The sequence below is a fragment of the Parasteatoda tepidariorum genome, chromosome 4 (genome assembly GCF_043381705.1).
Source record: "Parasteatoda tepidariorum isolate YZ-2023 chromosome 4, CAS_Ptep_4.0, whole genome shotgun sequence".
Taxonomy (NCBI): Eukaryota; Metazoa; Arthropoda; class Arachnida; order Araneae; family Theridiidae; genus Parasteatoda; species Parasteatoda tepidariorum.
Window position 1 is genome coordinate 57742244 of NC_092207.1, and position 13846 is coordinate 57756089.

Consider the following 13846-nt stretch of genomic DNA (forward strand, 5'->3'; position numbering starts at 1 on the left):
ATATTGACGCAAAAATTTACTTATTTAAATTGTGTGAGTATGAATCTCAATGAGTGTTTTTTAAATAATGTGAATACGGATATAGAAATTCATTTTAAAACCACTATAATATGAATGTCGATGTTAGATTTTAAAATCGTGAGGATACGAAGTTCGATGTTTCATTTCAAAATCAGGTGGATACCAATTTCCATGCACAATTTTTAAGTCACTTGAACACGAATAATAATAGAGGTTTTTAAATCGTGTGAATATGGAACGTGATGCTTGATTCAAATTAGTGGGAACACTATGTGAGATCTTAAAGAGCGTAAATAGGAATCTCGATGTGTGATTTTAAACCACACGAATGAATTTTCAAATTGGGTTACATTGGTAGAAAAAAGTTAATCTTTTTTTCCCTTGGTAATTCGAAAAAGTTAAACCTTCTTTGAAGAGCCAGGTTATTTTTTCCATTTTAGTAACAGTAAAAAAATGTCCGTGATGGTGACAAATTTTCCGTGAGTGGCGTTTGCGGATAATATACAGGTCTGTATATATATAAATTAGAATTCATATAAATATAAAATGAAATAAAAATAGTACAATCAAGTAAAACAAACCTTCATCAAGCGTATTTTTAGGCAGTTTCAATCTTGCTAAATGTGCATGGAGAAGAGCTCTTGCTTTTATACTATAGACAAAACACAATGGTTTTTCTTTGTTCTTTTCTCCCAGATTCGGAATTTCTTTGATCAACTAAACAAATTAAAAGGCATTATTATTGTGAATAAGCATGCACACACACATAAAATGGGCATAGTTAGCGGCGTTGGAGTATCTTAGCTGTCAGTGGGGACTAATTTGATGCTCATGAAACTATAAGAACAAAACAATTTGGGCTCTTATACAAAGTAATGGGATATACAAAGTAATAAGATAAATAATCTTATATTTGTAATAAATGCAAATTTAATGTAAAAAATTTCAAATTTAATTACAACAAAATGTCACAAAGTTGATTGCAAATAAGATTCAGAAAACCTCCCATAAATATAAACTTTGAAATATTTATTTATTTATGATCAAAATTGTACTGAATCAAGTCAACAGTTTAAATGCATAAATTGAGTATGGCTATGGTATGTCGAACTTATAGTGAAAAAACTCACAATAATATGTTTGATTAAGAGACTAATTGGATGCATATGGAACAGAACTATGAAGAAAAATTATTTTTTATTTCTTTAAGCAATGCATTGGAAGACTGAGATAGTGCAATATAAAGTCTTATATTGCACAGTAAAATCCTGGTTTTACGTTGCCCGTTTCGAACATTATCCAGCTTCCTACGTCATTTTCTGCTGTTAAAATTGCCTACACTTATGTTAAAATATCCAGCATTTTACATTATATTTATTAAAAAAAATCTGGCTTCTTACGTTTTTCGAACAGATAAAATTTTTTCCCTCCAAAGCTTGCAGAAACTTCTTCTAAGTTTTCTGCCCCCCCTTTTTCTGAGGAGACATGTTCTTTAGCTATTTGAATCTTTTGAGACACTCTTTTTATTCTATCTTGTTTGGTTAGCCTAAGTCACTTTCTTTTGGTCTGTGAGAGGGGATTTCCCAATTCAGTCAAAATCAGATGGAAGGTGGGATGGGCAAAGCATGGTAAGAGTGGTTAAAGGAGGTATGGGAGCTTAAATTGTAAAATTTGAGAGTGGAATTGTTTTCAGCAAACTTCAACATTTGAATCTTGGTAAGGTAAGTTGGTGATGTAATAATTTCTTCTTCTTAATTCTGGTGACCTTTAAAATGATTCTAAAGTAAAAGTAAATGTTCTGGAAGCTCTGAATTTAAATTTTTCAGTTGGACAGTGTTGACTAAAACACATCACAATTGTACTTAATCAAGCTACTCGGGATAACCTGCTTCTCAGTATCAAACAGAAACTTTGGCCCTTCAGAATAAAATTTGCATGTTTGAAGATCTTTCGAAGGTGTTGACGTGTATATCGACAGCAACACAAACACTATTACTTTTCAATTCCATCTAGATATGATTTATTTTCTACACCCGATGATTGAGACTAATGGAATTTGCAAACAATAGTAAGTATTAAGAGGGATATTGTTGAAATTATTACTAGAAGCAAAAAACATATAAAGATAAATTTTTTTCTTCTAGTAGTTCATCGTGTAAGTGCCAATTCTTGAAAAATAAATTAAATTTTTTTTTTTTTACTCTGATTTTGCGTTATTTCACTTTGTGCGGTTTTTTAAGGCTGGCTTGACGAAAAACAGTAACTCCACTGTATATGCATTTAAACATATATACACACTGCCCTGCAGTAGAAAAATCATAAGAGTCACCATAAGTGACAAAAAACTCAAAATTGAGATTTATGTATTCGGCATTTTTCTATGATGCGATAATTATTGCAAAAGATTTTATTTCAAGAATAAATATTCTTTTATCAGTTTTTTAAAATTCTACTTTAGCTTAATAGCATTACTAATAGAAAGAAAATAGCTCTCAAGGCACTTTTCCTGAAATATATCGAGAAGCATTCACATTGTCTTTTTAATTGCGCAGCAGTAATAGATGCTAATTAAAAAAACGAACAGTGATTATGAATAAAAAATTCCTAAATATATGTTAAAACAGAACAAAAATTTGAACACATGACAGAAAATCATCTAAAAAATAATGAAATTGGGTTGGATCTATACAGTTCAATGCAGCTGTTCATATAGTAAAAAAAAAAAACCTTTTACACTATAAAAAATTTCAACAAAAAAAAATTATATATGATGCTAAATTTTAAGAACTAGGAACTTAAAAAAGAAAAAAAGGATGGCCATTAAGACATTTCATCTTAATAAAACTTATATTTCCTTTCTGAGATGTTTATTGAAAAACAAAATATTTTACTAAGTTTAGGCGATTCACTTTTAAATTTAATATTATTAACATTTTTAAATTCATAAAAAATATAAATTATGCATAACATTTACTACAATTCAAAAGTTCAGTACAATAATATAAATTATGCATAACATTTACTACAATTCAAAAGTGAAAAAACAAATTTTTTATGAAGAAAAATTTTAATACTTATCAACTTTTTCATGACATAAATTAACTTAAATGAAACTTGCAAACCATGATTATGGGGTGAAACAAGAAAGTTCTAGAAAAATAGCAATTTTCTACAGAAAAATTTTAAAATTGCACTTTTTGAGTTAATTAGGTAAATCAGTAAATGCAAATTTTTCAGTGAAAATTTTGACTGTGAATTATACTTAAATAAATTATAAACCCAGCATCTTTTATTTTCCCTTACAAAAAAAAACTAGTCTATCATTAATATGAATCAAGCAGTATTAATGAACTTGAACTAATAAAAATTATAACATATATACCTGAGGTACTTCTACATTGTCACTAGGTCTTTCAATGATTTCAGAGTTATAAGTTTTACGAAACTCCATTGATGCAGCAATAACCATAAGAACTCCTAATAATTTAAATCAAAATTTAACAGATTGAAAGAAGGTGTTAGAGAGTATATTGATGACAATAAATATCAATGAACTATCAGAAAACTGGTACTTACTCTTAAATATCATCGAAGGAGTTTTATATATAAAAAATAAATACAGCTCTGTAGTATCAAGTAAAACTTCATCCCCATTGTACTTAACACTTCGATTCCACCAAATACACTAAAGAATATAAATTATGAGAGTTATACGCAACTGAACGTCATTAAAAAATTTCTTATTATCTATTAGTTAAGAAAATGGCTAAATGGGAAGAAACAAATTGTTTTTCTTTTTTAATCAATAAAATTAGTTGTTTAACAGAGAAAAACAGCTAAGCAAGAAATCTTTACTAAACATAAAGAAAAATTATTAAAATTTTTTTTAGATTAAATGATTCAGATTTTCAAACAATTTTACAATTTAAAAAAAAAAGAAAAGAAAAATGATAAAAAAAAAATTATGATGGAAGTTAGCGAAAAACAAAATAGCGATAACTGATATCAGAATTATTTAAAAATAAAGAATGAAAAGAATAGTTATAAACTGGAAGCACAAAATTGAGCACAGTGAATGAGAAATAACAAAATTTCTAAATACAAAGAATAAATAAATTTTTTGTTGAATTATAAACTAATAATATACAAAAAGTAAACTGACAGTACAAAGAATATATAGAAAATATGAAATGAAAATAGTAACAAATAATTACTTAAATCTTGAATACTTTCATCTTTATAAAAAAAATTCTAAAATTCATTGTAAAACTTTGAATTTTCAATTAATACAAATGATAAAAAAAAAGCTCTCTATCACTATATATTTACAAAAATGTGACATGTTTGAAATTTCGGAACATCAGTTTTATAAGTTCTTAGAAATTGACAAGTAGTATAATTAAAAATTACCTTTTTTAAAGCAGCATAAATCATAAAATAGTACAAAATCAACTTAAATTACTCATTTCCATTTTTGCAATAAATACAATAATAATAATTAGTCTCATATAATTTTGAGAAAATGCTAGTTTTAGAAAAGGTAGCTAAGGTTCACTATGATAGAAATATAAAAAGAAAATAATAATAAATATAAAAAGATCCAAGTAACATCTAAGTGAAACATTTGTAAAATTGCCAACCTCAACACACAAATAAAATTACCGAATTATCAAAAATATGAGTTAAGAGTTTAAACCAAAAACTATAGAATATCAAGCTAAGTACTTACAACAGCGACAGGAAGAGCAACCATAAATACTAAGGCATATAAACCTAGGACCTGAAAATAAAATCAATTGTAGTGTCTTTTAAAATTAGAAATGTGCACGAAATAAATTTAAAAAGACATAATATCTACATACCCAAACAGAATTTTGTTTTTCGATAATCCAAGAAGGAAGAGCAATTCCAAAAGATGTAGCTAAAATATAAAATTAAGAATAAAATTAAAAGAAAAAAAGCAAATAATTTAACACCCCTTAAAAAGTTTGACCTAAAACAAACTTACCACCAGGACCATCAGGGTTGCCATACATTTCAAAATTTTTCCGAGCTTCATCATCTGTTAACCTAGATTGTAAGAAATCAATTATATGAATACATTAATATATAGCAACTCTCTTCATATTTGCACAGATTCAATTGTTTTAATTTTATCAAAGATGAAAAAAAAAAGAACTATAAAAACATTTAGGAAAAATAAAGGAAAGAATTTATAAAAATAGTGACAATTGAATATCATACAAAACTTGTATTAATAAATACAATGCGTTCAATGTAATTTTAGAAGAGAAAGTAAAGAACTTTCAATTATTTGGGTAATAACTATAATATGTATGCCAAAGTTTAAGAGTGTTTATTGATATTGGCATTTTTACATGAACACAAGCATGAATATAAAACATCTTGTCACCAAGATGCAAAAATAGCAAACACTATAACACATAACCAGCATATTATAAGTTTATCTTTCATTTTATTTATTTACTTTTAGATAAATTTGAATAACATTGCAAGTTAGTGTTTTTTTTCTCAAACTGATTACTTAAGAAATTTGAAAGTAGAGAAGCATGGGTGTAGAGGGGGGGAATGTGCCGGTACGACATTTTGGTACTTTTTAGTGCAGTTCTGAAACTTTAATGAACCTATTACTAATTTTCATTGCATTTTCTTAACTTTTTGTCTGTTGAAAAAGTTTTCTTGGTTCACTTATCTTGCTTACAAATCAAAGGCTAACTTTGCTAATGTCTTAAATTTGAGAACAACTGTGTCCAATTAAAAAAAAATTTCAATTGTTATAATGATACTTTATTCCCTTAAAAGCTGCTCAATTAAGTTGTTGGTAGAGAAGAAAAATGGTAATTCCAAATGGAAAATTTAAAAATGTTAGCAGTTTGATACATAAGTTTTAATAATAAATAATTTCTAAATCTGCAAATTCCTATACATTGCAGTAAAGTATAAGAACAATGTAAAGAAAGAAATGCAAATAAAAATTAGATTCTTTTTTATTAAATGGTAAAAGAAAAATGAGACAATTTAAGGGAAGAAACTTGACTTGAGACGATTTGAAAATTGTCTATTGATAATCTATTAGCTAAATATAACTTTAGATTTTTTCCTCCCTTTGTACTATACAGTGACTTGTGTTTTGTTAAAATTATTAGCAATAAAATTCTGAAGACAAGACTTACTAAACATAATCTTTATTTAATGAGTCTTCATGAATAGTAGACTAGCAGTTTAAAATTAATTTCACATTTAATTTTTTTTTTTAAACCAACTGACAAGTTAAATGTATGGATGTGATAGAAATTAGGAGCCTGCCCTTTTAAATGGTCACCAGTATTTGAAACAGAGAACTTTAATCATAATTATTGTACTATTTCAGCAAACTTGTACAAAAGGTTTCATGCCAATCACAGTCACTATACTAAATGTCAGAAAAAATAGTTTTACTATCCTAATTTAATTTAGGGTTAAATACTTGAGGGCTAATGTTCTGGGTGCACAATAGAGGATAAAAATATGTCATTTAGTTAACATTATACAGCTTAAAAAATATACATAATGTAACCATTTAATCATTCACATAATTTTATTTACCATATGATTCAAATAAAAAAGATACATAACATAATATATAACTTACGCGGCATAAGCTTTAGCAATCATCATAAATTGCTTTTCATCTCCAGTTTCTTTGTCAGGATGATAAACTAAACTCAGTCTACGGTAAGCTTTTTTAATTTCACCCATAGAGGAATCCTATGACAAAATAAAAATATAATTTTACTACCATATTCCTTTATTAAACCAAATGCAAATTTTTATGGCATAACACTTACGGGTGGAATCTGAAGAATTTCAAAAGGGTCATATGCAACATAATCATGTTGTAAATGAGCAACTTTATAAGCAGTTAGAAACAACAGGACCCATCCAATAAATAATAAAAGTTTTCTGCAATAAAAAAATTGTATGTTATTGATAAAAAAAAATTTGGAGATGAAACAGAATAATCGGTACATACAGTACAGGAACTAAAAAATAACTTTTTTTGTTAATACTATTAAACAAGAAAGCACAACCTATAGCCTGCAGGTCCAAAGTGGTCCCTAAAGTTTTTTTTTTTTTTTTTTACAAGGCCACCAAACTATTTATAATATAACTAAAAATATCAACAAAAAAGTGTTTAATAATTTTTTTGCAGCTATGCTCTATAACAGAAAGTTACTAATACTAGTATATGGCCTTCCCAAAATACCAGAATGAGTTCATTTCTCATTAAAAAAGTTCTTTTTAATTCAAGGCCAGGATAGTGCGGCTGGCAGGGCACTGGGCCCATGTCAAAGAGTTCGATCCTCGCCGATCGAAGACTCCCTGTGTCGTAAATGGTGACTAATACACGTTAAATCTGTCAAGTTGCAAAGTCCTCCATGTTCCCATAACAAATCAATACCATTGGGGGTACTAATCCAGGAGTTTCCTTGTTGTCTGGATTGGTTCAAAAAAAATTACAAGGCTACGGAGTTGAACATTAGTAGTCGTAAACCCAAAAATTGGGTGGGCTGTTCAACGACGGATATAAAATAAAACAAAGGGTTCAGAGTTTGCTGACAGATGAAATTATTTACAAATCAATTAAAAGAATAAATAAAAAATTATTTTAAAATTCTAGCAACAAACAGTCATCACATTAATCTGATACTGTATAGTATTAGCAATAAATTTTATTTTCCGAATAATAGTGAAAGTTAACTTTTAGGATAAATGTAAATTATCTTTATTGTCGTTTGCCTATAAATTTACAATAATTTGATTTGTAATCTGATAAGCATATTTCTGCAAACTTATTTATATTTTATATTTCATTATCTGCATGCGAGAAAGAGAAAAAGATCAGTCATGTATAACTCAATCATATTACTTTCAAACAGAATCTAAATATTGCTCGCTTTTTATTTTTGTAGCATTATGTTAATGTTGGCCTTCAACACTGTCTTTTGTAGTTTTTGTTGCTCATTACTTGAAAATGGTTGTGCACCCCTGCTATTAAGTAATTTAACAATTCTCTCTTAAAAAATATCCATCATTATCTATAATTATTCGCGAAGAGCCAAGATGAATCTATGTTTAAGGCACTGAGCTGCCATTGTGAACAACAGGGGTTCGATCCTCAATCCCCTGGAAGCCAACCCAGCTTCAGATTGATGAGCTCCAGTTTATCTGGGAAGAAAAGACGGCCTGTGTGCAGAGATGATCACATTGCCACAACCACGTCGTTGGTCACGAAATTGTGGAGTCTAATCTTTCACAATCCTTCTGGCCCACAACCGGCTGTAGCCGGGAATGCTTCACTTTAATTATTTGAGAAATAAACTAAAAGCAATAGAAATATTGAAATACTATGATAAAAATCTACATTATAATTAATGAAAAAGAACTACTTACATAAACCTTTCTTTGGCTTTTCGATAAGGTTCATGGGCACGAAGTCTACTATTTTTAATGTGACAGTTGTCACAATGGCAAACAGTGGTATCCCTCTTTTCTCCTAACGCATAATGGACAAAGATTAGAGGAAACATCAATATAATACAAAATATTAACTCTAGCAATAAGTTAATTAGAGAACACTGAATCCTTCACTCAATTTTAAGTATATAACACTTTTTTTTAAACAAAAACTAAATGTAAAAAACATTTGTCACTAATAAAGTTCTAAACTTAATGATTTCCTAGCTAACTGTGGTATCAAAATATACTAGGAGAATTCTCAGAAATCAATACAACATATCATTATTTTCACTTAGAATAATTTTTTTAAGAAACCAATATTTTATAGATACATGAATATCTTAAGTTATAGGCAAAAAATTAGTATTTACCAGTGTAGTACCAATAAGGTATTAGCAGAAAATTTTTTGAACCATTATAGGTATATCCTGAGTTAGAGAGAAAAAAACTGGTACAATAAAAAGATATATTCTTATTATCATGTATTAATAAAACATTAGATATTTTTATTTTCATGTGAGGGGTGTTGAGTAACATAGAAGTTTATTCAATATGGTAATTTATTAGCATAATTATGGAAAAGTGGCTAATTTTTAAATGTTCATTGAAATTATTATTCTCTTTTATGTTAGCATAATTATGGAAAAGTGGCTAATTTTTAAATGTTCATTGAAATTATTAATTAATAGTTGTAAAATTAATGAGATACCTTTTAATGGCTTTCTCTAAATTTAGTGTGCTAAATAACTTTCCTTTAAATAAATATTTGTTTGTTTAATTGGAAATTTTTTTTCACTGTTTGCATATCAATATAGCATTTGGTAAATCAAATAAACACCAAAATAGTCATTACAGTAACAAAATCGAAAATAATAAATGGTCACTTAATATTTAGTAACATTCATCATTGTTAAAATTACATTTTCCAATATAAAACTAAGAATTTTCTTTATATCTTGAGATTTACTAAATTATGAAACTTTCAGTTCGCAATTTTCAAAGTAACGAAACATACATTTAATACCAATATTTAATACATATTAAGTGTAAGTTAAATTTTTTTTTTACAGTTAAAATGAATATGTAATACTTATTTTAAAATTTACAAATATTGTAATAAATATTTTATCACCTTATTTGTTGCAGACTATTTACTTATTAATCAATTTGCAACAAATGTTGTTTTACTAATTGTTTAATGTATCCCACACATATAAAAAATATAATTCGCATAAATTATATAGATACGNTAAAAAATCTAATAATTAATAAAATGAAATAATAAAGTACATTACAAAATAAGCATTGAATTTTATTTTCCTATACTACCACAGTTTTGTTTTTATTTTAAGCTTTTGTTTAAAACCTATACATTTTCTTCAATTAAAATATTTAATTTGAATTTATATTACTTAATTATGACTAAATTTTTTCCTACTTTCCCTCTGTGGGCATTGCAGTTTTTTTTATTTATTTGAATTTACGAGGCGCATCCAGAAAGTAAGTTTCCCTCTATTTTTTTAAAAAAGAACTCATACTTTTAGGAACATATTTTTTAGCAACAAGTTTAGCAATGTTTCAGCTATTTTTCAACATAGCAACATAGAATTGAGACACTTGTCGTATCACGGGTTCAACTTTTGTATCCCTCTGTCGTAGAACTCTGCCGTCTGTGAATGGAACCATGTTGTGAAACAGCAAGCGCTGACCGTTACTGTGAAACACTGAGGAAATTGCGATGTGCCATTCAAAACAAAAGGGCGTGGAATGCTTACTGCAGGTGTTGTGCTCCTCCATGACATACAGCTCGACGCACAGCAGCTGTTTTGAAAAAATTTGGCTCGGAGTTGTTTGATCATCCACCCTACAGCCCTGATCTTGCTCCCAGCGATTTTAATATTTTCTTGCCCTTCAAGAAATTCCAGTCCTCCGGTGAGCGATTTGGCAACGACGAAGAGCTGAAGACGCCTATCACACGCTGGTTCCAATTACAGGCGGCAGAGTTCTACGACAGAAGGATACAAAGGTTGATCACACGATACGACAAGTGTCTCAATTCTGGTGGTGGCTATGTCGAAAAATAACTGAAACATTACTATACTTGTTGCCAATAAATATGTTCCTGAAAGTGTGAGTTCTTTAAAAAAAAAAAAAAAAAATAGGGAAACTTACTTTCTGGATGCGCCTCGTAATTTTAAAATGAATTTTCGTATTATATAATAAGAAAAAAAACAAAACATTTCCTTTCTTCAATGTTTATTTATTTTGATAAATCTATTGTTCATATGATAAAAATAGGAATTTTTTTTTGTAAAAAAAAGTATAAGTCTTTATTTTTGAATGAATTCTAAAAATGGAACACTTTGAATTTTTTACAAATATATTACTAAGTTTATTGATAAAAAAACAGAACGTTAATGTTTAAATAAACATTACTACATTTGTCATTATCATGTCTTAATACAAGTGCGGCTCTTTACTCAAAAAGGTTGTGCACCCCTAGTCTAGGAAGTAAAGGCGGCATGTGTGCAGAGACGATCACATTGCCACAATCACGTCGTTTGTCACGAAATTGTGGAGTTTTATCTTTCACGAACATCCCGGCCCACAACTGGCTGTGGCCGGGAATGCTTCACTTTAATTACTTGAGAAATAAATTTAAAAGTAATGGAAATATTAAAATACTGTGAAAAAAATTTACATTATAATTAATAAAAAAGAACTACTTACATAAACCTTTCTTTGGCTTTTCGATAAGGTTCATGGGCACGAAGTCTACTATTCTTAATGTGACAGTTGTCACAATGGCAAACAGTGGTATCCCTTTTTTCTCCTAAAGCATAATGGACAAAGATTAGAGTTATAAAATATTAACTCTAGAATTAAGTTAATTAGAGAACACTGAATCCTTCACTCAATTTTAAGCATATAACACTTTTTTGAAACAGAAATTAAATTTAAAAACATTGGTCACTAGTAAAGTTTTTAACTTAACTATTTCCTAGCTAACTTAGATATCAAAATATACTAGGAGAATTTTCAGATATCAATACAATCTATCACAATTTCGTTGTTTTCACTTAGAATAAATTTTTTTAAGAAACCAATATTTTATAGATACACGAATATCTTAAATTATAGTAAAAAAATTAGTATTTACCAGAGTAGTACCAATAAGGTATTGGCAGAAAATTTTTTGAACCATTATAGGTATATCCTGAGTTAGAGAGAAAAAAACTGGTACAATAAAAAGATATATTCTTATTATCATGTATTAATAAAACATTAGATATTTTTATTTTCATGTGAGGGGTGTTGAGTAACATAGAAGTTTATTCAATATGGTAATTTATTAGCATAATTATGGAAAAGTGGCTAATTTTTAAATGTTCATTGAAATTATTATTCTCTTTTATGTTAGCATAATTATGGAAAAGTGGCTAATTTTTAAATGTTCATTGAAATTATTAATTAATAGTTGTAAAATTAATGAGATACCTTTTAATGGCTTTCTCTAAATTTAGTGTGCTAAATAACTTTCCTTTAAATAAATATTTGTTTGTTTAATTGGAAATTTTTTTTCACTGTTTGCATATCAATATAGCATTTGGTAAATCAAATAAACACCAAAATAGTCATTACAGTAACAAAATCGAAAATAATAAATGGTCACTTAATATTTAGTAACATTCATCATTGTTAAAATTACATTTTCCAATATAAAACTAAGAATCTTCTTTATATCTTGAGATTTACTAAATTATGAAACTTTCAGTTCACAATTTTCAAAGTTATCGAACATACATTTAATACCAATATTTAATACATACTAAGTGTATGTTTAAATTTTTTTTTTTACAGTTAAAATGAATATGTAATACTTATTTAGAAATTTACAAATATTGTAATAAATATTTTATCACCTTATTTGTTGCAGACTATTTACTTATTAATCAATTTGCAACAAATGTTGTTTTACTAATTGTTTAATGTATCCCACACATATAAAAAATATAATTCGCATAAATTATATAGATACGATTTCATAATCTATAATTGTTTTAGCAATGATATAACAATAATAGACATTTGCTATACGATACAATAAAACAATATTTTACGCTTAAGATATTTTATGTAAAAAAAAAAAGAAAGAATAGATTTTCCCAATCATCCAGAAGAGTAGGAAAATATTTCTTTGGAAAGCAAATTTATCTGTAATAATTACTTTTAAAGTTTAAATAGCGATTTTTCCTGTAAATACCAATTCACTGGTTGGTATATATAGCTTTCAGTTAGAAAGACAAATAAAATGGAGATGAAATTGAATAGCAATTAATAAGTAAAATAACTTATCATTCTGCTATTTTAACGTATGAAAGGAATTTTGTTTGATTTGTCAAGAAAAAACTTTATTACACGTCGGCAAAATAAAGAGGCACAGTACGGGGTAACACACATTGTAAGATATTTTTTAAGAAATTTGATAAAATACAGATACTTACGACGTTCAGTGTTACGTGGATAGAAATAATATGTGCAAGGAATGATAACTAATGCTTCAAATGAAAGCATAAAATAGAAAAATGTACCACTTTCATCATATTGAAATTTAGCTCCAGACATGATGGTAAATCTGTAAGTGAGCTGTTAACACAAACATCAGTAATGTTGCCAACTTTTCTTTTGACAGGTAATGACCGACAGGAAATACGCAACGCAGCAGCTGAGAAACTATCAGCACTTTTCTTGAGATTTTTACTTCAACGAATGGCCGCATGATAGCAGCACTTAACGCTAATTTCGAAAAATTAGAATTTTGATTTGGATTGGAATTTTCGACTGACTGTACCTTGAATGAATTTATCAAAACCTGTTATTAAGTTGTTGCTTTCTGCAATTTTGTTTTAGAAATTAAGGCTAATCGTACCTTCAAGCGTCATGTTGTAATTGGATTATGCCTGAATCTGAACCAGCAAGATTTTCAAGTGTCATTTCCCTTAAATTTACTACTTTTACTGAGCACTTGGGTACAAGGGGAGGGGGGGTCAAGCAAGTGCAGTTGCACTCCCTAAATATCTAATAAATTGAAAATCATCTTTACCTTTTAAATGCCGACCAATTACTAGTGATGCTTGAATACATCAACTCTTCTGTCAAATTGAATTCTCTGTGACTAATAAAAATTAAGGGCAAAAAATGCATTTTTGAGCAATTATTTTGGTAAAAAAAAATATGTTGGTTTAATAGTTTTACTTTAATTATTAAATGCAACTTGCAAAATTATTTTTCGTTAATACAATAT

The 13846-nt window shown here is 27.9% G+C and overlaps 1 protein-coding gene across 4 annotated transcripts in view; it reads right to left on the reverse strand.

The window, feature by feature from the left end:
• LOC107437964 (translocation protein Sec63) overlaps nt 1–13250 on the reverse strand; it is a 29898-nt gene extending 16648 nt beyond the window's left edge. For 2 of the 4 annotated variants that reach the window (XM_043052683.2, XM_043052682.2), the window contains exons 1-10: nt 13047–13250; nt 8476–8578; nt 6870–6984; nt 6674–6789; nt 5030–5091; nt 4884–4942; nt 4751–4801; nt 3598–3706; nt 3404–3498; nt 603–738 (exon numbers count right to left, since the gene is read on the reverse strand). In XM_043052683.2, coding sequence (XP_042908617.1) covers nt 603–738; nt 3404–3498; nt 3598–3706; nt 4751–4801; nt 4884–4942; nt 5030–5091; nt 6674–6789; nt 6870–6984; nt 8476–8578; nt 13047–13167 — 967 coding nt within the window. In that variant the 5' untranslated portion in view covers nt 13168–13250. Of the gene's footprint in view, nt 1–602; nt 739–3403; nt 3499–3597; nt 3707–4750; nt 4802–4883; nt 4943–5029; nt 5092–6673; nt 6790–6869; nt 6985–8475; nt 8579–11271; nt 11375–13046 lie in introns of all 4 variants that reach the window. The other 2 variants (XM_071179894.1, XM_043052681.2) reach the window with 2 other exon arrangements.
• Nucleotides 13251–13846: the final 596 nt, after the last annotated feature.